Source organism: Chlamydotis macqueenii, chromosome 3, assembly GCF_036417535.1.
Source record: "Chlamydotis macqueenii isolate bChlMac1 chromosome 3, bChlMac1.mat, whole genome shotgun sequence".
Taxonomy (NCBI): Eukaryota; Metazoa; Chordata; class Aves; order Otidiformes; family Otididae; genus Chlamydotis; species Chlamydotis macqueenii.
This window is the reverse complement of record NC_141558.1, coordinates 98,893,529-98,920,611: the sequence shown is the minus strand read 5'-3', so window position 1 is coordinate 98,920,611 and position 27,083 is coordinate 98,893,529. Positions and strand designations below refer to the sequence as shown.

The 27,083-nt window shown below is 43.5% G+C and overlaps 3 protein-coding genes across 4 annotated transcripts; 1 reads left to right on the top strand and 2 right to left on the bottom strand.

The window, feature by feature from the left end:
- Window positions 1-2,405: 2,405 nt before the first annotated feature.
- On the bottom strand, window positions 2,406-8,909 carry PSMB1 (proteasome 20S subunit beta 1). The gene is made up of 6 exons (XM_086745252.1): window positions 8,738-8,909; window positions 7,630-7,737; window positions 6,126-6,207; window positions 5,726-5,855; window positions 4,076-4,182; window positions 2,406-2,682 (listed from the first exon to the last, which is right to left on the bottom strand). Exons 1-6 carry the CDS (start codon window positions 8,836-8,838, stop codon window positions 2,497-2,499), a joined length of 714 nt encoding a protein of 237 aa, XP_086601378.1. The 5' UTR covers window positions 8,839-8,909; the 3' UTR covers window positions 2,406-2,496.
- A 659-nt stretch (window positions 8,910-9,568) lies between these two features.
- Window positions 9,569-19,240, top strand: TBP (TATA-box binding protein). Of its 2 annotated transcripts, none has more exons than XM_086745142.1 (8): window positions 9,569-9,661; window positions 11,272-11,515; window positions 12,169-12,500; window positions 13,853-13,940; window positions 16,032-16,123; window positions 17,271-17,438; window positions 17,735-17,829; window positions 18,566-19,240. In XM_086745142.1, the coding sequence occupies exons 2-8, from the start codon at window positions 11,462-11,464 to the stop codon at window positions 18,643-18,645; spliced, it is 909 nt and encodes a 302-aa protein (XP_086601268.1). In that variant the 5' UTR covers window positions 9,569-9,661; window positions 11,272-11,461; the 3' UTR covers window positions 18,646-19,240. The 2 variants fall into 2 exon arrangements, with proteins under 2 accessions (XP_086601268.1, XP_086601269.1); XM_086745143.1 differs by lacking the exon at window positions 9,569-9,661 and adding an exon at window positions 10,763-10,900.
- Window positions 19,241-21,190: 1,950 nt separating this feature from the next.
- On the bottom strand, window positions 21,191-26,981 carry PDCD2 (programmed cell death 2). Its single transcript, XM_086745486.1, has 6 exons — window positions 26,684-26,981; window positions 26,344-26,604; window positions 24,861-25,046; window positions 23,694-23,809; window positions 22,334-22,450; window positions 21,191-21,626 (listed from the first exon to the last, which is right to left on the bottom strand). The coding sequence occupies exons 1-6, from the start codon at window positions 26,979-26,981 to the stop codon at window positions 21,465-21,467; spliced, it is 1,140 nt and encodes a 379-aa protein (XP_086601612.1). The 3' UTR covers window positions 21,191-21,464.
- Between the last annotated feature and the right edge of the window lie 102 nt (window positions 26,982-27,083).

The window sequence follows — 27,083 nt, the reverse complement described above, 5'->3', positions numbered from 1 at the left end:
TCCCTGGTACCTGCTATTGTATCTCTTCTGAGATTGCAAGTGAGATCTGAACACTCTAATCACCTTGTATTTCTCCTGAAAGAACTTACAGAGACAGATCTAGACATCTCAAACTAAACCAAGTAATTCCTAAAATCTGTTGGACATGCATTTAATTTGGATGTAAATTTTACCCTTAAAATATAAACACATCCAAGATTAACATCAGAAAACAATAAAAAAAAATTGAATCAGTCCAACTCTTCTACACATTTGGCATGTTGTAAGAATATTAAATTATTTCAGGTACAAATTAAATAGTTCCCCTTCCCTTTACTGTTTAGATCTTGCATACTGCAAACAGGCCTGTCCCAAAGGCAGGTGTGTGAACTTCTTACCCTCAGCTGCAACTTCAGCAACTTTGCATGAAGCTGTAACAATCTGTGAAACACCTGAGCAATTTAACATAAATCTGATATCAAAGATAGCGAAGCCTAAAGTGCTCTAGTGGAATTTTATAGAAATAACAGAGCATGTATTTAATTTGGTATTGCTAGTTTGTATTTTAAATGCATAAGCTTTCTGTTCTTGGAATTATTGCACCGTATTCAGTTTGCCCAGTACAGAACAGCGTACAGCTACACGTTCATTCATATAACTAACCCTGTCCACTTAAGATGACTTCTGCAAATATTAGTAAACATCCCGTTAAGTTACCTAACGTGCCTCGAAGTTCCGACTTGTGCGATCCCAGTGTTACCCAGACTGGGATGTCGTGCTTCTCCCTTACCGCCTAACTACCCAGGGGTGAGGAGTTCCCTCCTTACACTGCCCGACAGTGGCACCCAGCGGTCAACTGTTCCCATGAACACTTTGCGCAACGGCTGCTGGTCCAGTTCCCACTCACTGGATCCCCTAAGCGCAGCTAGAGTCAGTTTACGTGCACCAGCTGTTTGATTATCGAGATTCAAAAAGATACCCACTATTTAAACTGTCTAGAAAGCCTGCAGTGACCATCACTGGTGAAGACCAGCCAGAGCTAGGAAAAAGGCACGGCACCTGAAATGCTGCACAGAAGGCAGTCACCCCCGTGCAGGAGATGGGGTCACTGTAGGGTCAAACACATCAGCAAAACTGTTCTTACAAAACCCAAGTACAGCACCTGTACTTCACAGCTGGTGAAGGGTCTGGAGCACAAGTCTTACGAGGAGTGGCTGAGGGAACTGGGATTGTTTAGCCAGGAGAAAAGGAGGCTGAGGAGAGACTTTATCACTCTCTACAGCTACCTGACAGGAGGTTGTAGTGAGGCGAGTGTTGGTCTCTTCTCCCAGGTAACAGCTGTAGTCAGGTGGAGGTGCGTCTCTTTTCCTAGGTAACAAGCGATAAGACAAGAGGAAATGGCCTCAAGTTGCGCCAGTGGAAGTTTAGACTGAATATTAGGAAGAATTTCTTCACCAAGAAGGGTTTGTCAGGCATTGGAACAGGCTGCTCAGGGAAGTGGTTGAGTCACCAGCCCTGGAGGTGTTTAAAAGACTTGCAGACATGGTGCTTAGGGACATGGTTTAGTGGTGGACTTGGCCATGTTAGGTTTACAGTTGGACTCAATGATGCTAAAGATCTCTTCCAACCTAAATGATTCTATGTCCTTTTCTAAGTAGCTACAGCCGCTTGCCTTGGCAAGCGATTATTTTGCCCTTGATGATGCAACTCTGCTTTCTGAAGGTCCTACAATTCAAGCCAGTTTCCAGGAGTGCAATACAGCACCTCAGACAAACAGTCTACAGTTCACACAATTTCCCAAGAATCAGAAGCAGGTGTAGGGCTAACAAACCCTCCAGACATTAACAAGCATCCGGGAATCTCCATACTAAGTTATTTTCCATCAGTAGCCAGACAATGATGCTTCAGATTTTGGATGTTAACCAAACAGAAAGATGCAGAGGTGAGCCCAGGACTAAACTCTGGAAGATGCCATTTAACATTCTTCCCTCTTACACAGAGAAATTGGTTTCAGGTGACTCATATTTACACAGCCTCTGCAAATAAGTACAGAGAGGTCAAGTGCCAAGACAGCATGTTGGAAGATAAAGGAGAAGAAAGGAAAAGCAAGCTATGAAGTGCAGAGAAGGCAGCATGAACACAGCAAATGCTTTTCTTACTAAACCAAGGCTGAACTGACAGCATCATCAGAAGAGTCTGTGAATCTAATTTAATAAATTTACACTTCTCCATGTTGCAGCACAACAGATTGCAAGAAGGGGATTAAATTGTCATTGGAATTAGATTGATCAATAGACTAAGATGAGACAAACCAAACTGACTCCTAACACTTAGCTTCACCCTGACCATGAAGTGCTCTGGTAAAGAGTTTTCTAAGAAACACTATCACTTCCAACAAAGAGAGAAAATACTCAGCATTACAACAGTCAAACTTTTTCAAAAAGTTTAATATGACAAATGCCTTCTTAATACAGGTAAATGGTACATCATAGATTACACGTTTGTAAGTGAACTGAATTAGTCTTTTCGTAATTGGACAGTTTCCTCTTTAATTCCATCTTTCGTGACAACGCAAATCTTAAGTGCATCCCCAGTGTACACATCTCTCTCAGCAGCAGAAATAAAGACGTCTTTAACCAGCTGCAAAGCCTTCTCCAGGGTCAGAGGTACATGTTCCACATTTTGCATGTTCTTGAAGCCAATCTAAGGGAAAGATGAAAATATATTTTAAAGTAAGTATGCTCCATGTAGGATGAAAGCTGCTTCAGTCTCTGCACTACAATGAGCAGATTTAGAAAGCTTAAAAAGAAGAAATGGTTGGTCTGGCTTAGAAACCCAAAGCTGGGAAAAGTAATTCTTCCACAAAGTTTACAGCTGCGTGATCAGAACTTTGCCGATGTTGATCCTACTAGAGAAGTAACTAGAAGCAGATCCAGCTCAAGCAAGCACAGCTCCTCCCACCCATTCAGAACACAGACTACAATGAAAATTCAGATCTGAACTGATCTAATTTTTCAGAAACTTCTCACTGGGTCAGCAGTACCAGAACTGCACACAGGCCTTTTCTCTAGTCATTCTGCAGTGAGGAACACTTCTTAAAAGAAAATATTCCCAAAAGTACCTAGAATTCAAAAATAATCTATAACGGAGCACAACTGGTCCTATTAAATAGTGTATTTTACCACATGAAAGTGTCCACTTAAGTATCAGAACTGGAAAAGGCGCGGAAAGAGTGCCTTACTGTGCCTCAAACTCATAAGTGATAAAAATCAACTTATGACAACCTTGTTTCTGTATAAGATGTTTTATTTTCTTTAGTTAAGGAAGTTCAAATCAAAGTTGAAGTTGAGAAACTGGAGAGGTTTTTTTTTTTTTAAAAGAAAAAAAAAAAAAGGAAATAATCTATTCCTTTCTCTGCTGACAAGAACTAAGGATGCTTATTGCTATTTTAAGCACAAAAGTTGTATTGACATCAGACTCAACTAACTAAACAATACCAACAGCAACATCTGAGAATAAAATGAGTAAAACATGCTTTTTTTTTTTGTCATTCAACAATTAACAGCTTCAATTAAATATGAAAATATTTTTCAAGGATTTTTAAACAGATTTAATTGAGTAAATTCCCAGCAGTTTTATGTAAAAACATTCTTAAGAAATGGTGAATGACTTACACAAAACTTAAGAATTTTATACAACTGTATGTTAAATGATAAAATGTATTATATACACCTACTAATTCTAACTTCTTAATTTAGTATTATTTCATGCTAAGTAACAGGCATATTTACATTATTGGCTAGGTGAAAACCAGCCTCTAGGGCAATATAATGTCACAACAGAAACATTTAACTGTATATTAAACAGGTAGTCCACTATTTTTAGCCTATGAAAATCTGAACAAATTCTAAAGCAACACTTATTCATTTCTCCTGAGAAGGTAGAGCCCCACAATTTACAAATTTATGCATCAGCAGTGCTATCTGCAATACACTTATAGTCCCCAAAAGTAAAGCTACATTAATTTGAATGTCACAAATGTTTACTGAGATCATTAAAAAACAAGCAAATAAACACGGAGAAAGAACTATTTTACCTGGTTATCAAGCAAGGGCTGCAGCATGGCACTTGCTGATCCACCTGCTTTGAAAGAATCTCTCTGGTATGAGCCCACTGGATCAAAGCTGTATACTGCTCCCTTCCCTAAAAAAAAGGATTTACATCAGAAATTAGCTCTCTCTATAAGCTCCATAGAGTACTACAAATCCCAACAAATCTTTACCTAATAATGCCACAGAATGTTCAGACAATGCCTGTACAGCAGGCTCACGATGGCTGTGGCCTGGTACTATATGCAAGGTTATCGTCAATATTTAAGCTGTAAGTAAGGTCTAACAGATGTTTTCTACAGTACTTACCCACAGAAAAAGTGCTGATGCAGAATAATCAAAGCAGGAGAATGTGCTAGAGCACAGTGCCGCACAAAGAGCTCTGCTGGTTCTAAAGCCAGCACATAAAGGCACTGTTCTTGAATTAGGTATTTTGACCGATACAATACTTGAACTACCTCCAGAGTGCGCGCTTGGATGCCTCTGCGTTGCCTTCCCAGAACCAAGGATGATGCTCTGGCCTCTTACTCACCTCCCTCTGGAGTGAGGCCAGGTTGTGCAAAGCGTATTAGTACAACATCAGAGATGCAGACACGCTGTAGCTCTGAAGCACCAAGGTTTGATGGAGACATGCTAGTCAAAAAGCAGCACCTGGCCAAGCTCAGCCCCTCCATGCAGACAGGCTGCACCTCAGTTAATAAACCGGCCACAGCACTTGACAGCACAGCACAGGCAGCTGAGCAGCCCTGAGAAAGCTAGCAGAGGTCCAGAAAGTAACACTAAATCAAAGCGAATCAATCTTGATGGATCTAAATGAAGCCCATACATGCAAACCTGCACTCTGATTCTTACCAACTCCTACAGCACCCTCATAATCTGAGATTTACCTTACACAAGGCAAACCAATCCCCTTCCATACTCCACATGTCACAGACACGTCTTAGCAAGACAGGGAAAGCAGTACAATGCTAACGAGAAACTGCAGAGAATGCTTGAAATTATCCAAACAAGTCCACCCCAAGCTCTTGCTCAAAGCCACGGGACACAGTACTTCAGCAACTCAACCAAATCATTGGACAAGAACTCTGTTTAATGTACAGTCCTGGAAGGGCTGTACATTAAATGACAGCTTCCATGTGTAAGTCCTGATTTTCATTAGAGGTTAGTTTGTGGAACTATTTGTAGAAACCTGTCTCTGGAGTCAATCTTCATAGTTAATAACCTCTACCACACTCACAGGCCTGAGTAAAATATATACAATTTTACTATTAACATCTCCTTTAAAGACACAATTAAGAAATCCAGCAAAGCTGTTATAAGGTGTTCCAGTCTAGAATAAAGTATGAGAGATAAGCAATGTTAGCAGATTTCACTCATAATCAAATAATCATAACATAGTTTTTCAACCTTCAGACACGGAAGATCGAGTTAGTAGGAGAAACTAGGAAACAAGTCGAATGCACAATATGCATTCAAGCTGTGTAAGTACAATAATGCCTAAAAGCAGGTGTTAGCAATAGGAACACAAACTTTGTTACTCCATCAGTACAGCTAAGATGTAAAAAGGACAGCTATTCACCCACAGAAATTTAGCCTCTCTTTTTTTTTTTTCTTTTTTTTTTTGTTTAAAGTCTTACCTTCTTCATCAAGTCCACCAATTATGTTGTAAACGTAGTAAGGAAAGAAACGTCGAGAATACAGAATTGTAGACAGCATTGCTGCAATAGCCCCAGTAGTCATGGTCTTGTTATTGGAATGCTTGTACATCTGCAAGTGGTACAACACGTCCAAGCAGAAAGTCAAACACTACATTTCACATTCAATCAGAATTACATTTTCTGTAACCTCACTACAGAAGAATCTGATGCTAACCAGGACGCACCAATTTCCCCTGCCTGATCTTTCACTAGCAATACAGTTATGACACGAACACTTGAAAAAAAATAGCAAAATTTATATTTAAAACATATAATATTATTGGTCTCAAATGTGATACTAAGAATATAAGTTTCTAAATAAAATAAGATAGTTAGCTACCTTTAATCTTGCTTCAATAATTTTAGTAAGGGTGAGGCAGTCACCATGGAAACCACTGCATCCAATGACCGTTTGTTCTGTTCTGTAAAACATAAAATTTTGTTGTGATTTTAGATTTAGTATGAACTATGCCACTTTCTTAGACAGTAGGCTATTACGAAAACGTAATATGTATTTTCACGTAACGTAAATGTATTTTCAGTTTCTCTAGCGCTATCAGAAGCGGTTGTCTAAAATGCAGTAACAGGTATTTAGAGTATAAAAGTAAACTGCAACCTACATCTTGGAGAGGGCTCATTAAGTGCAGGACCAGGCAGATGTCTGTCTTCAATCCACCAACTTCCACAGCAAGACTGACAAAAAGAAATTCTTAATTTCTTCATGCACTCCTAACTCTAGCTATTACCATTCAGCCTTGCTAGAGGATCTGGTTTGAGATGCGGAGCCTGCTACAGCCTATCACTCAGCCCAGTTTTACTCCACCTGGGCAGAGGGCTGCGTTAAGAGCGCACCACGGTTACATTACATTTATGCTGTAGGTGTTTTCTGTGTCAGCACAGTAGAAGTTATCTGGCTGCGGAGGCATTGTAGAAGGTTAGTTCTTGCTTCATGAACACTAACCACAGTAACACACACTTGAAATTGGAATTCTAGAAAATTGGTAAGTCTACAAATATTCACTCGTACTTATAGGCTAACAGAAGCAGTCATTCAGAAAGCAATTCTTCTCTCAGCCTGTCACTAGAATTGCACAGAGCCATCCTGTGCAGTGTGAAGACTGTACCACAGTAACGTCCATCTGGACAGGATCACAGAGTCAAAGATATAGTCAGGAATAACCAGAAGAAACATAAGTTCACATGATCTTGTGTCATCAAATTAAAAAAAAAAAAAATTGTTTATATAGCTGAATGGCAGCCTGCTAGGTAAGCTCCTGCTACAGCAAAAGAACGTAAACAATATCTATTTTTAAACCAAGGGGATGCCATCTAGGTGAGTCAAGATAAGCATACAATGGCATAAGATGTTCAATAATGGAACTACTGACAGGTTTGCCTCTCCCAAAACAAACACCTCTTTCAAGTGCCAGATGGTTGACTAGAGAGACACAGTACGACTGGCAGCAGCGGGCACACTTGCGTACCAACACCAGGTGTCCTCATGAAGCAGAGCGACTTACCACAGGATTAAGTTTTGCTACATTTAAGACAAAAGTAGTTCAGATTATTCAGCCAAAAACCCACCTAGCTTACATTAAGTCTTGTATCATGCTAAAAACATTTTGTTATTAGCTAATTTCAAAAGCATGGAACAAGAAATCTGGCTGTATTTACAACATCACATCACATTTTGCATTACAGCAAGAGTCACCATGACTCCAAAATCAATTTTGTTACCACCCTTTTTTCTGAGAATTCTGCTTAAAGAAAGCGACAGATCATTCCAGGCAGGTGACACGTTCGTCAGGACAAAAGATCTTTCATCTAGAAAAATCTGGACTTACAGTTTGTAGCATTTTGGACTGTCCCGGCAGTGAATTGCATAACCTTCACTCAGTCGTGTGTCAGAGGCAACAATAGAAAAGTCTTCTCCAGCAATCGCCAACACGGTCCTTAAAGAAGAGTATTCACATAATTGTGATTTTTAGTCCAAATATTTTCTTAGGCAACAGATGAACAGACTAGACAGTAGTTCTAAATCCAGAGTCATGTTTTGTCATGCATCTTACATTCCCTGCTATGTTTTGCACTATACACATCTCTACATGTGACTCAAGATTGGAGGAAAAAAAATACACACACTGAAGAGAATATACGTAAGTGATTCTCTGCTTTGACTAAAAACTGTATGGAAACCGGTAAAACGGAGTTTGTATGCAATGCAAGAACCAGGCTCAAAGGACTAGCAATTTTATATGCCCGCTAACGAAAGATTCATCCGTCGAAGACAGTCTGGCTATCCAAGCAAAAACACTTCAGCCAAGTACTAAGCATCAGTATCATTATACTTAAATTATCAGCACTTTTAAAATCTGATGTTATCCTGTGTTAATTACTTCTAAATAACTAGGTTTGTGACTGTCACGTGTGCCTCCATTAAGCTACAGAGAGACATCATTTAAAAAGCAGTTAGGCATTATTAAAAAAAAAAATAAATCCAAATAACACTTTTCTGGCCAGATCCTGTCACCAACTCAGTGCAAGTGTCTGTAAAACATCACCTACCTTTAAGACCTAAGACAAGGTAGCTTTCAACCTAGTTACAGGTTTAAAAGCTGGTAATACGACCATTACCTGGGTTTCCCCCGCCACGAGGAAGAAACAACCCTGCGAGGCACGGACGGTGCTTATTTTGAGGAGTTAAAAGTTCGGGGAGCCCGAGAGTGCCAAAAGCCACACGGACATGCCAGAACACCCCGAACAGCTGCAAGGACCCGCGGGACACTCAGCCCTGGGCAAGTAGCCCACACAAATCCTCACAGAGTGCTGGGGGGGGGGGGGGCAAGAGTAAGACGAGGAAGACCCATCCCTAACGCCACTCTCCCTCAGGGCCCGCTGCCCCGGGGAAGAGGGCGCCTCAGCCCGCCCCACCCCCAGCCTGTGGCTCCTCACCCTCCGTTAAAGGTGTAGGGAGAGAAGCGGTACTGCACGGGCGCGCCGAGCTCGTAGCCCATCTCGGGCCTGACGTCCGCGTAACCAGCAGTGGACAACATCCCGGCAACACAGCGCACTGCTGTCTCACGGCAAAATGGCGGCACCGGAGCCGGAAGCGGCGCTCTACCGCTCTAGGAAGGCGGCGGCCGCCTCCTCTCGCCTGCTCTGGAGGACGCCGAGCCCTGCGCCGGGGTGCAGGTGGCGTGCGGCGGCAGTTGGGAGTGGCCCTGTCCTGTTCGTCCCCGCAAGGCCCTTCCCAGCCTGGGCTTGGCGGCGTCCCCCTCAGTTCTTGACCTGGTCCAAGCGCTGTCTTCTGAGCGCACGGTCAGGAAAGGGAGCGGGTTGATAGCAGCTGTAGCAAGGTGATCAAAGAACCCCTCATGTTTGAGCAGAGAGGGAGCAGGGTGGCTCCTGCTCTGGAAAAGGAGCGGGGAGCACCTTGAGAAACGCTGTGAAGGTTCAGGAAGCACACAAGGTCCCCGAGGTGGGTCCTGGGGTTGCGGCGCCAGGCGCCATGGCACGAGTAGAAACCAGCGGGAAGTGCAGGGGTAGAGGCACGAAGAGGTGCCAAGGATGAAGTTCGGGGGAGGAGGGAGAGGCAGGGGATGCCTGTGATACTCTGGAGGAAAAGCCCGTCCCTCTGCCCGGGAAGAAGAGCTGCTCTTGCTGAGGTCTCCATGGGACCTGAGCACAGGCAGCGCAGCACGCTACCCACCTTCCCCCCGCCCTCACTGAACATGGCGGCGGGGGAGGCGGTGCGGGCGCCGGGCGGAAGTGACGCACTCAAGATGCGCCGGCGGCGCGGGCGCGGGGCGCAGCTCGGCTCGGCTCGGCTCCCGCGGGCGCTGCGCGGTGACGGCGGGGTAGCGCCGGGAGCGGCAGGTACCGGCCGCGCCGCGCTCGCCTCTCCCCCCCATTCCTCCTCCCGGCCGCCGCACGCCCTGCTGCCCGGGGAGGGGAGGGAGAACGACGGGTGCCAGTGGGGCCGCGATGGCGCGGGCCGGGCGGGGGCGGTGCGCGGGGCCGGACTTGCTCCGCGCCTCCCCGCCGCAGAGCTGGGCCCTCCGGGCCGGCCTGAGCCGCGGGGGAAGCGGGGAGGGCTTCCGCGGCGCGTCTGGGAGGCGAGAGGCGGCCGTTGGTGCCGGGGGGCGGGATGGCCGCGGGAGCGGCGTGACTACGGCCGTTACCGCCTTCCCCAGGGGAAGGGGGCCGGACGGCGCGGAGAAGCGGGAGGGGTCGCCTCATGGCGGAACGGGCTCTTTCCGAGCGCTGCTGTGTGTTAGGGGGGAGGTGCTGGAAGGGGGCGCGGGGAGTGGGTGGGGGCCTCCTCCGAGGTGTGTGTGTGGCCCCGGCAGAAACGTGCCCCGATGTCTGTCGTGGGGGTGCGAGCAAGCCGGGGTTACACGGTTCCGAGGTCGGACCCCTGCCTAGGTGGTGTCCTGAACTGCGGGTTCGGGCACGCCTGGTATCTAGACTTCTTGCTGAACAGCTGGGCTGTCGAGGAGTTGACTTTGTTTCTTCGAGGGGGATGTTTAGGCTTCTAATTTAACCCGTCTCCAAGTTGTAAAACCTGGATGGTCTGTTTGGTGCCTCTGGTGAGGGTAAAGGTGGTGATATCTTATGGTCTTGGGGCAAAAAAGCATGCTGTTTCGGCTGCAGTATAAATATTAATGTAATTCTGAGCTCTCAAACTACTAAAAAAAAAAAAAAAGACTGAATAGGCTTTCTTCAAATTTTGAGGTGGCCTACCTCAGGCCTAAAAATGACCTTGAGTATTTCTCGGCAATAGGTATCTAGTTAAGAAAGCTGTAAATTAATGGAAAAAAATTGATATCAAGGTGCAACATTTAAATTCCCCAGTTAGGTTGTTTATTTCCATAACATAGCAACAGAGGTACAGTTAGAAAAAATCATGCGTGCGTTTCACTTGTGTGCCGGAAAGTAGCTTTTACTTTTTTTTTCCCCCCCTCCTAAAATGCATGTCATTGTTGTTTGAAGTGTGTTAGTGCTTTATTTTATGGAAGTGAATGGAAGAGTAGTTCTGATTTCATGAGAAGAAAACATGTTTTTGGAAGCCCAAGCCTTAAAATGGCCAGGAAGAGACTTACAAGCAATGTGTTGGTAAGCTTGTCAGTTAGTAGTCAGTGGAATTCAGTTCTAAAAAAAAAAAAATCAGTGCTTTTTCAGCTAAAGCAAAGCTTGGAGTAGAATGAGCATTAACAGCTTGAGTTGTTTGTGCGGGAGGATTCTGTTAGACACAGGCCTGCTCATGTGAGTCAGGTTAACTGCCAGGGGCTTCAACAGAAGAACGCTGCAAAGGTTCTGTAGAGCGTGCCTGAAAAAGGTTATTTTTGTGGCTTTTGCATGTGTGTGTAAATGTTCCTATATGTGTTAGTATGTGGGCATCTCTTATCTAACTCAGCAGCTGATGGGTTTGCTTTTGGTTTTGTGTTTAGGTATTATTCTCATGATACTACTTTTTCTCTTTTCAGGCTTCGATTAGTATTTTAGACTCATAACACATATTTCTCTGGAGCTGATGTTTTCCTAACACTTTCAGCTTGGCTTAAAAAGCTACTTTGCTGGAATGTTCTAAAGGGTTAAAAACCCTCCAGGATTTGAAGTTGATTTAAATTAACTGAAGGAAATACTTCTGGCCTCACCAAAGAAATCGCTGGAATCATGGATCAGAACAACAGCTTGCCACCCTATGCTCAAGGCTTAGCCTCCCCTCAGGTAAAAACAAATTATTTAACATATAACTGTGATCTGAATTTTTTTGTGAAAGTGTTTTCTGTTTCTTGCACGTAACTTCAGATCTTTTGTTTGCAGATATGAAAAATTATGCTAGGTATAGAATAATACTAGTATAAAGTAGGATTTTAAACCCATCAATCTGTATATCCTGAGATATAAGAAAGATGCTGATATATATATGCTTACTTTAAGTTGAAACATGACTGACCAGCTAGAAATATTAATTTAATTTTGGTGGTTGCCCTTTAGACCAACTTATACATAAGGGACCGTCGCTGTGCTATGAATGCATGTGGTACGACGGGCACAGTCTTTGTTCAAACAATTGCAGGTTAAATTGTGGGTCAAAGTTGAGACATGCTTGCAAGGTAGTACGAGAAGCGTGTCAGCTTCACTGGCTGGAGATGAACAGTGCTAGAACTGACAGATCCCTAGAGGTAATATTTTATTCTGTAGAGCAACTGCATTTCCAAGGGCTTTCTGTTTTTAGCAAGTTACTGCTATATGCCTCAGGTTTTATGTGATTAACTTATGTTGATTTATTTTTAGACTCCTCCTGCAAGCTTTTTCTCTTAAAAAACAAAATGGAGTCAGCAGGATCTGTATTTTCTGTTTTGTGCTTTCTTCTGTAGGGTGCAATGACTCCAGGAATTCCAATTTTTAGCCCGATGATGCCATATGGCACAGGACTGACACCACAGCCTGTCCAGAGCACCAACAGTCTGTCCATCCTAGAGGAGCAGCAGCGACAGCAGCAGCAGCAGCAAGCAGCACAGCAATCTACATCACAGCAGGCAACACAGGGGACATCCGGTCAAACTCCCCAGCTCTTCCACTCACAGACTCTTACCACAGCCCCTTTACCAGGAACCACACCTCTGTACCCCTCTCCAATGACTCCAATGACTCCAATAACTCCTGCGACACCGGCGTCCGAGAGCTCTGGGATAGTGCCGCAGCTACAGTGAGTGTCCCGCGTGTTAGTGCAGTGTGTCCTTTCTCAGGTAGCCCTTTGAAGACTCAGGACCAAAGCCACATCAGGAACTGGGTATTGCATTTCGGTGGGAGGGGAGGCCCTGAGAATTTATGAGTCTTCTCTAGCGATATGAGTAATTTTTGCTTTTATTTTTAGCTCAGCTTTGTTACTAAATCACTTAGCAAAAGAAACAGTTTCTTAGTGATTTGTCAACCACAGATCTTTTAAGCACGCCAGTAGAGGATGTTAGATATGTCTTCATTTAGCGCCATTGTCATTTTAACTCTCCACACTTCAGGAGTTCATCATGCTTTAGGTATGAAGTAGTCTGGGTTGATAATCTGGAATTTCAAAATATGCATACCTGGAAATGTATTCTCATTTCTCATTTACTGGATACTTGTGACCTGTTCGCAGAAAAGCAAATAGCTCCACTTCACTGTGTGTAAAATTTTGTTAGTGAGATATTAAAGCATAATACAGGAACTATCACAACTGAGAGGGAACTAGAAGGGTAGAGGGGAAGGAACTAGTTGCTAGTCTTAAGTGCTAGACCTGAGTTGTACTTAACATTCCATGTTCACTTTTCTAGTTCATAGCTACAGCTGAGTTTGCGGTAAGGGGAAAAAAAGCCCTAGAATTAATTCTAGGTTTAGCTGTGAAAGTGTTTTTACCTAACGTTAGTTCTAAAGAGACTTTTACAGCAATTTATGGAAGGCTCAAAGAGAAATGGTTGCTAACGTGAATTTTGCACTGAAAGAGTAGTTCCTCCTATTTCTGGGTTGTTTTTTTTTTTCCCCCCCATTGAGGACCTTTAGATTTCAGGGTTTTCCCAGAAAACAAGTTTCCAAGGAAATTTTCCATCTAGGAACTTCTCTTAAGCTTTCTACAGACCTGTTTTCCTATTGCCTGGCAACGGGTTTACCTCCTGGGTCATTCCCACTTAGTCCTGCACCTCTTCTTCCAAGGAAAATTTCAGATGGCACTTGCTACCTCATTTTCTTCTGTTTCCAGCAGCTTCCCTGATTGTGGTGGGGGCTCTCAGCATCACGAATTTTTCCTGCTAAACTGAAATAGAGGTTCTTCTCATGAGATAATAGCTGGCAGATAAGGAGGAGTCAGCAATCGTGCCTTAGGAGCTACTGCCCTACAAAAGGAGGTTCCTGAGCCAGAGCAGTGCTCCTGTCAGTAGGAAAGATGTCATTCAAACTCGCTTGGATAAACAAATTTAAAAGAAAAACACAGAAAACAAACAAAATTAATCAAGCATGGTTAAAAAATGAGGAAGACGCATTAATTCTTTATTATCTTTTTAATGTATTTCTCTGAACTGTCTTCAGGAATATTGTGTCCACGGTGAATCTTGGTTGCAAACTTGACCTAAAAACTATTGCGCTTCGTGCCCGAAATGCTGAATATAATCCCAAGGTAAGAGAAACGTGCTAGAGTTCATCCTGTAACAGATGCGTCGAAGGCACAGGTTGCAGGTATAGTTTGCTAAAATAGATTGAAAAAACCTTTCTACTACAGATGCAGTTTTATACTGTAGTTAAAAAAAGAAATCTTTAATAAACTTAGAACATTCTGTCAAACTAGTAAAAAGCATTTTTATACTGATGTAGCTGTGTTTTGCACCAGATTGTAATTTGGTAGATATAGAAAGAACACAGGATGTTTAGGAAGAACCTAATCAACAATGTAATACCCTGGCCAAGTTTGTTGTTGTAGAACTAGCCTCTGCTGCTACTCACGTGGGCATGTTTGTTCATTGTGCTCAGAAAGGTCCTTTTTCATATTACTGTGAAATATGTGATGCTGAAGCCTTGTTCCCTGTCTCCCAAGAAGGAGAAAGGAAGGAAGAATTCAGCTTCTGGGCTCCTGCCAGAGGCACGGTTGTTCTGTATACGCCGTGCCATCCTCCACCTGACTGCTCCCCTGGAATTCTTGTGGTTGCAGTGCAGTCCCTGGGTTTTTACGGTCTTGCTTCCCCTCTGAGCTCCACTCCTGCGTGGTGTCCCCCAGTACTCCCACCATCTCCTTGCTCCCAATGTCTAGGTTTGGTGGAACAGCAAAATGAATTTTTTTTTTTTTCTGTGTTGACTTCCAAGTTGCCTGCTGCTTCTAAATAGCAGTTTGTTAAAATCGGGGGTTTTTTTTAGCTTGGGAAACTTCAAACAACAGCAGAGGACCTGGAGTGTTGAATCAAGAAAATTATGGCACTTCTTTTTTCATTCAGGTGGCTCCTCTTGGAAATGTTATCTTTGCAACCACAGTAGTTGGACACTATTTCTAATGGAAGTTTAGATGTTGCGTAACTGAATTGACTTGCCTTGGCAAGGCTTCAGTTTTCCTGGAGTGTGGGTTTTTTTGTTTTTTTTTTGTTTGTTTGTTTGTTTTTGTTTTAGTATTTGGGATTTTGCTAGTTTACCTGGACTTTGCTCTCTTTATTAAAGCACTCATACTGGCATATGTGATAACTTACTGTAAGTTTCTATCAGTGATGCTGTTACCTAATTGCATGTGAGTAAGACATTAGTGCAGCAAAAATTTGAGCATGCTATGGTGACTCGTAAGGCAGAGGTAGGTGGCTCTGTAAAACTTGAGGCTAGAGTAGTCAATACGAAATGCTGTTTTCCACAGCGGAGGGAAAGAAGGGTTATGTAAGACCCTCCTGACTTTTAGTCAGTACATTCATCTATCGATGAAAGACGTTGCTTGGCTGTATTATTTAAGCCATAGTTTGACAAATGTGCTCTTAGGTAACCCACGCTACCGCCTTGGTTATGTCAGCAGAACAGTTTAAGGGACTGCATGGTGAGCTGGTCCAAGTTAAATATAACAGCAAACAGGGGTTTGTGTGTGTGTGTGTGTGTGCGCGTGCGCCCACCCACGTCAGTTTCTAGTGTCTCTTGCTTCAGAGAGGTTTTGGAAATGCAGGCAGAGATGTTACAGTACTTAGAATGAAAAGCTAGAGCTGACCGGGCTGCTCTGCTCTACTGTGGTCGTTGAGGTGGCTTCTGTTTACACAGAACTTTGATCTCCAGCTGTTCTGTTTGCTGATACTGTAACAGTGTCCAATTTTTTTAAGACACAAAAAAAAAAAAACCAGATCATAGAATATTTGCAGATAGATAGTCTTTCATCCTGCTTATAACAGATCAAATTTTAAGATGTGGAGAAATTTTTTTTATTATTATTTTTAAGGTTGCCTTTATTGCTCTGTTGCAAATGTTAGCATTATTTATGTGTTGCAAATACACGAATGAGAGATGAGCTTCGTAAAATAAGATTGCAATGGTAAATATGCTTCCCGTCTGAGTCTACCTCTCAGTGTGTGTGTTTGAACCTACTTACGGTTTAAGTGTTTCAAGTAAACTTTGCGAGATCCAGAAGTATGTTTGAACTTAGGATTTCTTTGCAACACAGTGTAAATTGCTACTTAGATTATCAAAATTTGGATTTAATGTAATGATTACAGCAATGAATGACTAATAGTCTCAACGCTTACACACATTTTAGCGTTTTGCTGCTGTTATTATGAGAATAAGAGAACCACGTACTACTGCACTTATATTCAGCTCTGGAAAAATGGTGTGCACAGGAGCAAAAAGGTATGTCTAGGCATTACAAGCGAAATAACTGAGGCTGTGTTTTCTCTTGTACCATGATGCTTTAGAAGTACTATTGTTTGTATACAGTATTTGTATATGTAGAACAAAGTTGCACAAGTACAACCAAGCTTGCTTCCCAGTTATTTCAAATAGACTGATGTACGTTTCTTCACAAAATGTCCTTTCATGACTGAAAGGACTTCCCTACGAAAGGGGAAATGGTAGTTCTGTTTCTGAAGCTCTGGTTTGCAGAGGTTACAATATTCCCTTTTTTTGGCTTTGCAGTTATCTATTTTTTTTTTCCTAATAATTTAAAAATTTCAATGACTATGCACTGGAACTGCTTAAACTGTAGGGGCAGTGGCAGAGGAACAGTGATTTTTTTTTTTATTATTATTTTTATTTTTATTTGAATGGTTTCATTCATCACAGGCCAGAAGCTCCAAGTCTCTGGTCCTTGTAGTCTGATCTGTTCTTAACATGATCATTAAAGCATAAGAATTGCAAACTGAACATAGCTCAACTCCAGTGGGCAGGAGAGAATTCAGAAGGAATTAGCTAATGAGCAGAGATGAATGTAGAGGAAACGCTTTCTCTGCCTGGTGGCGCTTAAAGTTCAAGTTGCCTCACTCTACGTTAGGAGCAGTCAGTTTACAAAACTGAAGCAAACGGAGTTCTGCAGCAGTGTGCAAGGCTGTGCAGTTGTGTTAAACCCAAGTTTGAATGCCTGGGTGAGAATGAAGCAGAGGATTTTGGCAGTGTACAGATTTTTATAGAAATAAGCATTTTTCTAGCAGTAGTAGTTCGAAGTTGTTCTACACTGAAAACATAAGAAACATTTTTCATGTCTCATGAGAGGTACTCGGGTAAGTATTTTAAGAGCGTGAAGTATGTGGAGTTATGATTTACTGTTTTCCGCCTCATGAACAGTGAGTACAACATTAATGGTGTTCAGGATCCTAGTACCCAAATAAGCATGAAAACCAGTGCTAGTTGTTAATTTTGGATGTAAAAAATTTTGCATGTGACCTTCCCCTCCCCCTCAACAGACCTTTTTTTTCCCAGTTAAAAATTTGTACTTCAATGCTATTTGCTTCAAGTAATACTTAACTAAGGAAATAATACGGATATCATTTTCTCACTCCAGTGAGGAACAATCCAGACTGGCAGCAAGGAAGTACGCAAGAGTTGTTCAGAAACTGGGTTTTCCTGCAAAATTTTTGGATTTTAAAATTCAGAACATGGTGGGCAGCTGTGATGTGAAATTTCCCATCAGATTAGAAGGATTGGTGCTCACACACCAGCAGTTCAGCAGGTAAAACAAGGCTTGCTTGTGTTTCATTCTTGCTGCGTATTGACTAGCTTAGAGACTTCTGTTCAGGTTATTCCCTTGCACCAGAGGGAAACCTGCTTTGTTCCCATTGCTGCTCTGCCTTGGGTGTAACAACTGATGTTGCCCAATATGAACCATCACAATCATCTTTCCCGCTACTCTCTCCAAATTTCAGTCAAGTCTGCATCTGGTCTGCCCATTGCTGTAGTCCTGCAGATGAAAGACTGGAACATGTGTCTGCAAGCGCATTTAAACACTGTCACTTTCTTCTCTTACAGCTACGAGCCAGAGTTGTTTCCTGGCTTAATCTACAGAATGATCAAGCCAAGAATTGTTCTGCTTATTTTTGTTTCGGGAAAAGTGGTTTTAACTGGTAAGTTAAGACAGTATCCTATTCCAGTAGGTTAGATTTAGATTGTGTCATGGAGAACACACAATGATCCCAGAAGTATGTAAGCTGCTAGGTACTTTCCTTTAGAGAAGACTACTGAGAGCGAGCAGCTAGTACGGTCTTCTGTGAATGAGAACACACAAAGCAAACCACAGGTCTGGTTAAATCCATATAAGCGATGATCATGAATACTAATCCAGCATGCAGGTGCCCAAAAAGCTGTAAGAGCGCAGGTAATGTTTCTGGCAAAATCTGAAAGTCTGTTTCTGTGTGCTGGGGGTCTGTGAGTGAGCCAACTGTTCTTTGACAGCTTGGCTGGAAGCTTCTAACATCCTCCTTTGATACAGCAGCCAAAGAAGGGGAGACAACCAAGATCTAGGACCTCCTCAACCTCAGGCACTCCACCTCTACACCCTTCCTTTTCCCCTTGTGCTGAGTCTATGGACTTGCAGGCAAAAAGAAGGAGCATGTCCCTGCAGTACGGCAAGTGGCAGGCCTCTGCAGGGGTCTCCATCGCCAGGCCTTGCTCCCCAGAGGAGCTCCACTGGTTAGGCCTTTCTGCAGAAACATCCCACAGGGCTGCGCTTTGTAGTTGGGTCTCCTCTAGGTAGTTATGGATATGCATAGGTTTTATATAGTGTCACGTTCAAATATTCTAAAAGTTAAAATTAAGTGTGTGGCAAAAGGTACAAACTAACTTAATTACCTTTCTTTCTAGGTGCTAAAGTACGAGCAGAAATCTATGAAGCATTTGAAAACATCTATCCTATTTTAAAGGGTTTCAGAAAGACAACGTAACGGTTTCTACATCTTTTGGAGAAATTGGGGGTATATTTTAAAAGGTATCACGTATGGCACAGCAGTAACAGGAGATGGACTTCCAGTGAAACTGCAACACCAGGACTTGGACTGTTTCCCAGTTAGTGCCTACTCCCCTGATGCTCGAGGGGAACTGTATTATTGATTATGTCTACTGAGTTACTGTGAGTTGCTTTCCTGGGCTGTTCCTGGAGCAGTCCCTCCAAGTTTTATTTATATTCTAGCTTTTAAATAGTTTTAATGCCAGTTCTATTAATAGAAAATCTGTAATTTGGTTTAAAAGACAGATGCAACCGTGTCACACGAGTGTATAAACCATTTAAGTTGCCATGTATATAAGTTTTAACTTCCTTCCATAAGACCATGGTTTTTATAATTTTCAGAACTTAAGCTTTTAAATTTTTTCAATTTTAAATTTCTTTGGTGCCAGACACATTCCCTTTTTCCAGTGTTAAGCAAGGCAGAATAAATTTATTAATGAAAATGGCTCACTGTACATATATATATAATATATACCTTCCTTCTCTTTCTTCCTTCAGCTCCACATGTACAATAAACCCTGTTTATACAATTACGGGAACTGTCTTAATGAATTTTAAAATTGCCCAGCTGGTAGAGTGAAATACATTGGAAACTTTTTTAAAATTTAATCTGGATTTTTCAATAGCACATGCACTACTGTAAGTCACTTGTGTTTTTGAAAGAATCTTAACAATGCTCTGGCGTGCTTACCGGCAGTCACATCCTCGGCAACATCTAGCTTGACTGTTTCTAGTATGTTAAAGCAAAAGAGGACTGGTTAAAAAAGTTTATGTTAAAGTACGTGTTGCCTCACGTTCAGCAGATGGGGATTTATGCAAGTCTTAAATAGCTACACTTGGCTAAATTGGAACAAAAGATCCCTGCTTAGCTTTTAGAATTCTTTAAATTACTACTTTTGTATTTTACCAACTCTGACAGTCTCACTATATTAGTGTTCCTGTAAAGTGTCAAAGCCCTTCTGCCTAGAGTCAGTATGTACATAATCTTCCCTCTGAACTGTGCTTGAAGCTTAATGGGCTGAGAACTAAAAATAAACTTTTTTTTTTCTCCAGTACATTTCCAGTAATAGTAACCTCTTTTCTGTGACTTGCGCATTCTTTCAAACAGCTTTTATCTAAAACTAACCCAAATGTAACAACCATGGTCTCTTTATTTACTAAGTAAGTTGGTGTTTCATTCAGACAAAATGAAGTTTTGGTTGGCTTTGCTACTGCTCTGTCTGCAAATCCTGAGAGAGCTTAATCTTTAGTCCTCTCTACTGCCCCCCCATAGCAGTGCACACCAGTGGTTTTTTTCAGGTATTTTAATAACTGGTTTCATTGATCTTACCAGAAAGCTGCTGTTTAATACGCTTTGCCAGGGTAAATTCAAGATACCCAAACACTGCATCGCCTTCTGTGCCACACCACTCGCCACTGTGAGCTAGTGAACATTCCTGAGTGCTCTTGAACATAATTTTTGCAGGACCTAGAGCTATTACCAGCTGATCTGCAAAACTCTAAATTCTGCAGGAGAACTTGGAGTTTTCAATAAAATCAGTCAAGCTGTACTATAGTGACTTAAGGTAGTTTGCTGTTCCAGGGCATGGACCAAGGCTTAAAACTACCCTCTTAGAAATTAAGTTCTGTGATGACCAAGCAGCTTATACTTAAAAGCAGTCCCTGCCTGCTCATTTGAGTATTTCCAACATCTAAATTAATACAAAAAAAAAAAACCCCAGAAGTGGGCCTAGGGCTTTCATAATATCACCTTCTGAATCACTGGTAAGCAGACATGAAGCATTTGAGCAGGATAAGGGAACACGTAACTGAAATAAATTCTGTACTGAGACACACACAAAAAAAAAGCCTTATCTTTTCTGCAAATGTAGCTAGAGCCGCAGGAGGAATAAATCAACCACCACAGTAAATTCAGCATTACAGCTTCATTTTTCTCTTGCCTCTGCTGTATGACAGTCAACTATCAGAACAATCTCTACAGAGAGCACTTACGTTTAAACTTCACCAAGGAGGAGAGACTGAAGGTAAAATTCAGCTAGATAATCTGCTGCTACAGGCAGTAAGTAACAAGACAACCCTGTTCTGGTACAGCTGGCTTTCTTTAAACTGCTTCTGCACCAGTCCCATGCAGAAATAGTTTAATTCAGTTAATAATAGTTTTAAGTCAGATAAAACACCTACTTAATTTTTGAGCATTTTATCTTGGATAACCACTCAACTGGAACATGTAACAACTGCCAAGTTAGACTCAGTGTACTTTGTGAGGAAGGGAAGTGCATTTAAGTTCCACAGGGAAAGGCTATGCAGCCTTGTCTTAGCTACGACTTCTGTACACCTCTTGAGCATAAGCACACGAACGATCTTACCGTAGTCTGCTTTTCTCTGTGAATTAATGGTCATTTTAGAGTAGCACAAAGAAAATCCTGTCAGACAACAATCTAAGTTCTGAAAGTTCAGTCGCCAACAAATTATACTTTCACCAATCCAAAAATATTTAATCTTTATTTAAACATTCAGAATTGAGATTTGAAGTGAGTGAAATTCACTGAACAAATGCATCTGGCTTCATTACCAGGCTGAAGTAAAAGCTCCTGCAGAGCACAACAGAGAGGTGGCAAAGGTCTACTTTTAGTAGTTCTACCACTGTGACAAGGTACACAGGTATCAGTGACTTCAGTTCAATCACCTGTTTGCTGAGTGCAGAGATGAAACAAGGCAAGTTTTCTATTTAGATTTGACTTAGTAACTGGATGGAAGTTAAATAGAGCCTGCAGAGAAGTCTTGTTTCCATATGAACTCTTCCAGGTATTCGTTTCCCTCACCGCAGTTGTCAGCACAAGTGTACACTACCAGTGTCCCCCAGTCAATGCTCTCTCCGAGGCTGTCGACCTGAAGGTGGTTCAGCAGCTGTGGCATAATCTTCAAAGGAAAACAAGGGTTTAGAGGCAGGCCACAGCTCTCTACCCTCTCCCTGCATCTCTTCCCCAGGAAGGGTCCTGCCTTCATTTATGCTCTCTTAAAACAAAATCCCAGTGGAAACTACTAAGTAACACAGCAGCTCAAGTAAAGCCCCTTTGGAATTCCCCAAACAGTGCAGCAGATGTACAGGGAATGAAAGGCATGGCCCTGCTTATTTTATCTAAGAAGTTTTATTTGACTAAGCAGCGCCTGATTTGTAAGCCTTCTTCCATTTGAAATTATCTTCGTGGCTATGCTTTGTCTTTGCGTGACAGTAGGTGTATGCACCATACAGATGCTTCTAGCATTCAGAATTCTACAGCTGAATACTTCCAGCCAGACATATTTCCAATTCACATCGTGAAGGCTCTTTTTAAATATACAATACCAGACTCCTATTACTTAAGAGATTATTCCATATTCACAAGTGCACCATTTTATGGATGGTGCAAATAACCACATGGGAACCTACCTTCTACATGTGAAAGTCCTACAGGAAAAAGCAGTTACAATAGTAAGTAAGGGCTCTCCACAATTTAGCATAGTTAGTTTGTAGCAACTTCAACCACCCTGCTCTAATTACAAGCCAACACCTTGTTGGTGCTACAATTAGAACCTGTTAAGTCTGAACTACATCACCTACAGCATCTTTAAATGAATTTACATACCTGGAATTCAAAAGTCCTTCTGGCACCACATAAACAATTTGGGATATCTTTTTCTTCAGGAATATTTTCCCCTGATACCCAGATTGGGCCTCCTCCTCCTCTGCAGTATCTAATAATCTGATATAAAACAGAAGTTTAAGTAAACTCTCAAGAATGTCTGTTCATCTTGGTATAAAATTGGTATTTACTGACATACATGAAACAGTAAGATGGTGCAGAAAAAGGTCAGCTCCTTTACGTAGTACCCAAGGCAAAGTGTATGAGTTGCAAATGCAGTGTTTTAAGTAAGACAGATTTTTTTTAAAATATTTTCTTAACTATTTTGAGTCCTGTGAGTATTCATACAGCATTTTTTCAATGATGCAGGGATAAATTGCAGTGATTTCTATTTCTCTAATTAAAGGACCCAGAAACGCTAGGTCAGGTATTCTGTAGCCCTGAGATGGAGGAAAGCAGACTGACAGATCAACAGAGAGAAGTGCACAGAAAATCAGGAATGCAACCCAGCTCTGTTTGCAGTTCTGCACCTAAGTGCAATCCTAGTCTCCAAGAAGGAGGCATTTTCAAGCATTCATCCCTTTGTTGTTCTGTTACTATCTAAATATTTATATAGCAAATCAGGCGTTATCAACAAAAGGACAGTATGGGGATGGTCAGAGAGGGAGGTGATGCACCTACCCCAAACAGCGGAGGGGAGAGACTCAAAGTCTCCTACTTTCTGGATGTGCACCCTCACCCCTCAGCTACCAAGTAACACACAGATTTTCCTCTTCCTCCACCACATTCATGGATTTCGGCCTGTGTTTCCTTTGAACGGAACCATGAACCTTGTTTCTATTTGACAACGTAGCTTTTTTCAGCCTCCTGTGTTAGCAAGAAATAGTAGGGGGGAAGATTTCTGTTTTAAATAGTAGAAATTTTAAAGTCATCATTGATTTGTTCAATCTTAGAAAAAGCCAAACCAATCCCCCCATGCAGCTGGTGACAGTGACAGAGCTCCTCATTGCAGTTTCAGTTCTGCTGAGGAGGGAAGCCAACATGGCCAAAGGGGAAGAGAACGATGGTTCATCACCTCCTTTGGTGAGAACCACTTCACAGGATGGCAGGTCCTCCTTGGCTTCAGCACCCCTGTGCCTTCTCATCCTGACCCATTTCTGTTTGAGTTAGATAAGCAGGTGCTAAATTCCTACTTCAGCATGAATCAAGTTCTGCACATACGGAAGATTAGGGTACGCTGGTTAAGGTGTGTGGAGGATGAGGAGGCATCCCCATCAGGTATGAAAGGCCGCAATACAGTTTGCAGGTGCAGCAGAATGCTGTGCCAGAACCTGTAAGTTCTAAGGCTGCCCCATCTTCTGACCTGCTCTGGTTCAGCAGCTACTCGCTCTTTAAACATTTGGAAGATCTTGTCTTCTTCTGTCTCGTGTTTTGCCATTGCTTCTAATGTCTCTTCATCTAAGGATTGAAATGCTTCACCTAAGCAAGAAAAAAAGAACAAAACACAAAGGCTACAGGCTAACACAAGACAGACAAAAATTAAAAACAATATTGCATCTGTAAGTGCATTTTGCTCTCAAGAATCATTCCCAGTGTAAATCACTAAGACCTTTTTTTTCTTTTTTTTTTTGTGACATATTAAGATCCAGTCACAAAAAGATCCATTTACTAGCTTTAGTTGCATTTTAAATGTAGATGTCAGTAGCGGAATGCTGGAAAGGGACCGAGTTAATCTCCCAGAGTTTATGGCTCCCAGCAGGGAGTGCTGAGGCTGCTGACATCTGGGACAGGCACCTGTGCCATGCCCGTGCCAGACCTCAGTCCCTAGCACTGAAGAATGTATCTGCTACACTCAGGTTCACAACAATGTGGGGCACCAAGCAGTCTTGACACAGCTTCAGACCACAGTAAAGGTCAGCTGGGAACCCAGCAGCCTTCGCCTGTAACATCGCAAGCTCTCCACCCCGGGCATGTGCAAAGCTGGCGGGGTCAGCTGCAATTATAGCATGAATTTTTTAGGGGGCGGGGAGCAGAGTGCCTGCCCTTGAACTGCTTAATTCAAGGTCAACCGAAATAGCCTCAGAACAGTTTTTTTCTACCACAGACACAGAAGACAATCCTTGTAAATCAAGACAAACTGAAGCAAGTCAAGCCAAGACCATCTAACTCAATCTCCTGATTCCAACAGTGTCCACACCAGCAGATGTTCAGGGCCCTGTTTTTCACACTGAAGTTGTTCCTTACCTGTGGGAAGCACACAGGGACACAGTGTAACTCCCAGCAACCTGCAGCTTCAATGCAGCAACAGCTGCTTCAACAGCTCCTGGGATTGGGGCTTAGCAAGTCTCTCCCCTAAAAGCAACTTGTATTATGGGATGCATTAAAAAAACTTGTATCACAAGTGACACTAGATTTAGCCTTTTGTCACCAGTAGTTAACAATGAACACTTAAAAATCACAGTATTTTGTATTTTAAAGATGTAATACCAGCTTCATTAGGAAGAACTACAGACAGCATCTTGTTTCTTACCTGCACTGCCTGGAGCTCTGAGTTCCTCTTGTTCTTTCAGGTCCTTTGATGTGTCTACAGCTCCTTGTTCATCATTGGGATCTACGCTGCTGTCAGCAGGAAATTCTGGTTCCTCAGGTTCTATCAAAATTTCATATTCTGGAAAAAGGAATTCATTATGCTCTGGAATTCCATCTGCTGAGTCACCTACAAAACAGAAAACAGATACCACTTCACAACATGATCTCATATTACAAGTCCTTCTCCCCAAAAGCTACAGAGCAAACTGCACAGCAAAAGTACTGCACAAGCATTGCATGAGCAAGAGCGATTTACACTGCTAAACTTGATTTAAAGGTAAAAAAGGTTTTATGTTAAGGACAGTAGAAACTACAGCAGGTGACATTGTTTTGAATCTGTAAATCCAAGAGACACAAAATACTAAACAGTGTTAGCAGCTGCATTTTAAAAACCAAACCCTGCAGCTGGACAGCTCTGTGCAGACCTCGTTCTGAGTAGCATATGCACACACGTCAGGTGCCTTGAGGCCATACCATTTTTTCTTATTTTTCCTTTGCGTATTGTGAGTAGGCAAGGTTTCCACAAATACATCAAGTATACCTTCTGTAACAACGGTATCAACTACATGCTACTATGTTGCTGCTGTTTCAGTTAATGTTTCAAATGTCTGACCCATAACTCAATTTGCACACATCAACGTGTTCTGCTTTATTTCCACTTCAAAGTTTTTGGGACTACCATCCCAGGGTGTACAACGGGAGATACATCACATGTAGCAAGTTTAATCACACCTCAGACCTCTGAGGACTAAAAAAATACTTCAAATACTCTATACTTGTCCCATTAACAACCAGCAAACAAACGAGGTATCAATGAGATGACAGCAGGAGAGGGGATGGCTTAAGAAAAGGCTCTCTAAAATAGCCCACTCGTGGGAAGTACTCTTTCCATCTACTGACCATCACAGCATCCTGTGAAGGCACCACCTTTGTATGCTCCTTCACCATTTATGACTAAGCTATTTTAAAAGTAGCCTGCAAAAGGAAAAAAAAAATCGGTCTACATCCTTTCAACTTTTTATGACATAAGGCAGACAGAAAGAAGTCTTTGAAAGAGACCAAAGGTACGCCTTCCATTTCTTAGCCTTCCAGAAAAAAACAAAGATTCTACATTTTTATGTCACGGAAGTAAACATCTAACGTGGCGGGGGGGGGGGGGGGGGGGGGGCGGGAAAGCACCTGAAAGAATTACCAGTGGTTTCCTTACAAATCCCAGAACGATGCAAAAGACACAAGCTGCTTTTTCCTCCCCTCTGCAGGCCCGTACCCCACTAAGAAGCAAGCTCGGCACGCCGGAAGGCCTGCCGGCTTTCCAACACGGCCACGCCTCTGGGCGAACACCGAGCGATCGGAGCGGGTACACCGCAGCTCGGAAGCCACGGAGCCAACGAGAAGCGCGCCCGCCGCCCCCGGCCCAGACCCACCTCCGGCAGCGTGCTGCCCGCAGGACCGCCGGTGCCCCCGCCGCCAGTCCAGCGCCTGGTGCTCGGGGCCGCAGTAGGCAGCGGAGCGGCAGCGCCCGCAGACGCGGGGCCCCAGGCAGCCGCAGACGCGGCAGAGCGCGGCGCCGTTGCGCAGCCGGCGGGGAGGCGCGGCAGCGGCGGCGGCAGGGCCCGGCGGCAGCTCCTCGGGGGGCGGCTCCTCGGGGTAGGTGTCGTTCCGCCGCGGCAGCTGATTCCGGAACACTGCGGGCGAGAGGCGGCGGTCAGCGCGGCGGCGGCCCTCGCCCCTCCCTCCCCTCGCTCACCGTCCCCCCCACCTCACCGCAGAGGGGCCCCCGCGGGCCCGGCAGGCGGTAGCAGGCGGCGCCGCGGCAGGCGAAGACGAAGAGGGTGCGGTGGAAGGCGCCGGGGCGGTCGGGCAGCGGCGCGTACAGCTGGAGCAGGAGGGCGCAGGGCTGCTGGCAGCGGCCGCAGCGCAAGGCGGCGGGGCCCGGCAGCCCGGCCTCGCCCAACCACGCCGGTCGCCCCCCAACCTTGCTGGGGAAGTAGGCGCTGCGCAGCCGCCAGCCGCCGTCCGGCCCCACCGCCTCCGCGAAGCCCAGCTCCACGCCGGTCGCCATGCTGCCGCCGGACGGGGAGTGCCTCCCGCCGGATGCGCCCGCCCCCGAGGGCCGCGCCGCGTGCCCGTCTCCGTGCGTTGGCTTTCGAGGGGCGCAGGGGCG

Excerpts from the sequence above, each read along its gene's own strand:
- PSMB1 (XM_086745252.1), bottom strand. The coding sequence starts at position 8,838 with ATGTTGTCCACTGCTGGTTACGCGGACGTCAGGCCCGAGATGGGCTAC. Across the intron at positions 5,856-6,125 it reads TTATTGAAGCAAGATTAAAG|ATGTACAAGCATTCCAATAA; the intron begins GTAGCTAACTAT and ends TACCACTTGCAG. Across the intron at positions 2,683-4,075 it reads AGCCCTTGCTTGATAACCAG|ATTGGCTTCAAGAACATGCA; the intron begins GTAAAATAGTTC and ends TCTTTCCCTTAG.
- TBP (XM_086745142.1), top strand. The coding sequence starts at position 11,462 with ATGGATCAGAACAACAGCTTGCCACCCTATGCTCAAGGCTTAGCCTCC. Across the intron at positions 16,124-17,270 it reads GTGTGCACAGGAGCAAAAAG|TGAGGAACAATCCAGACTGG; the intron begins GTATGTCTAGGC and ends TTCTCACTCCAG. Across the intron at positions 17,439-17,734 it reads ACACACCAGCAGTTCAGCAG|CTACGAGCCAGAGTTGTTTC; the intron begins GTAAAACAAGGC and ends CTTCTCTTACAG.
- PDCD2 (XM_086745486.1), bottom strand. The coding sequence starts at position 26,981 with ATGGCGACCGGCGTGGAGCTGGGCTTCGCGGAGGCGGTGGGGCCGGAC. Across the intron at positions 25,047-26,343 it reads CGGGCAGCACGCTGCCGGAG|GTGACTCAGCAGATGGAATT; the intron begins GTGGGTCTGGGC and ends TCTGTTTTGTAG. Across the intron at positions 23,810-24,860 it reads CAGAGCTCCAGGCAGTGCAG|GTGAAGCATTTCAATCCTTA; the intron begins GTAAGAAACAAG and ends TTTCTTGCTTAG.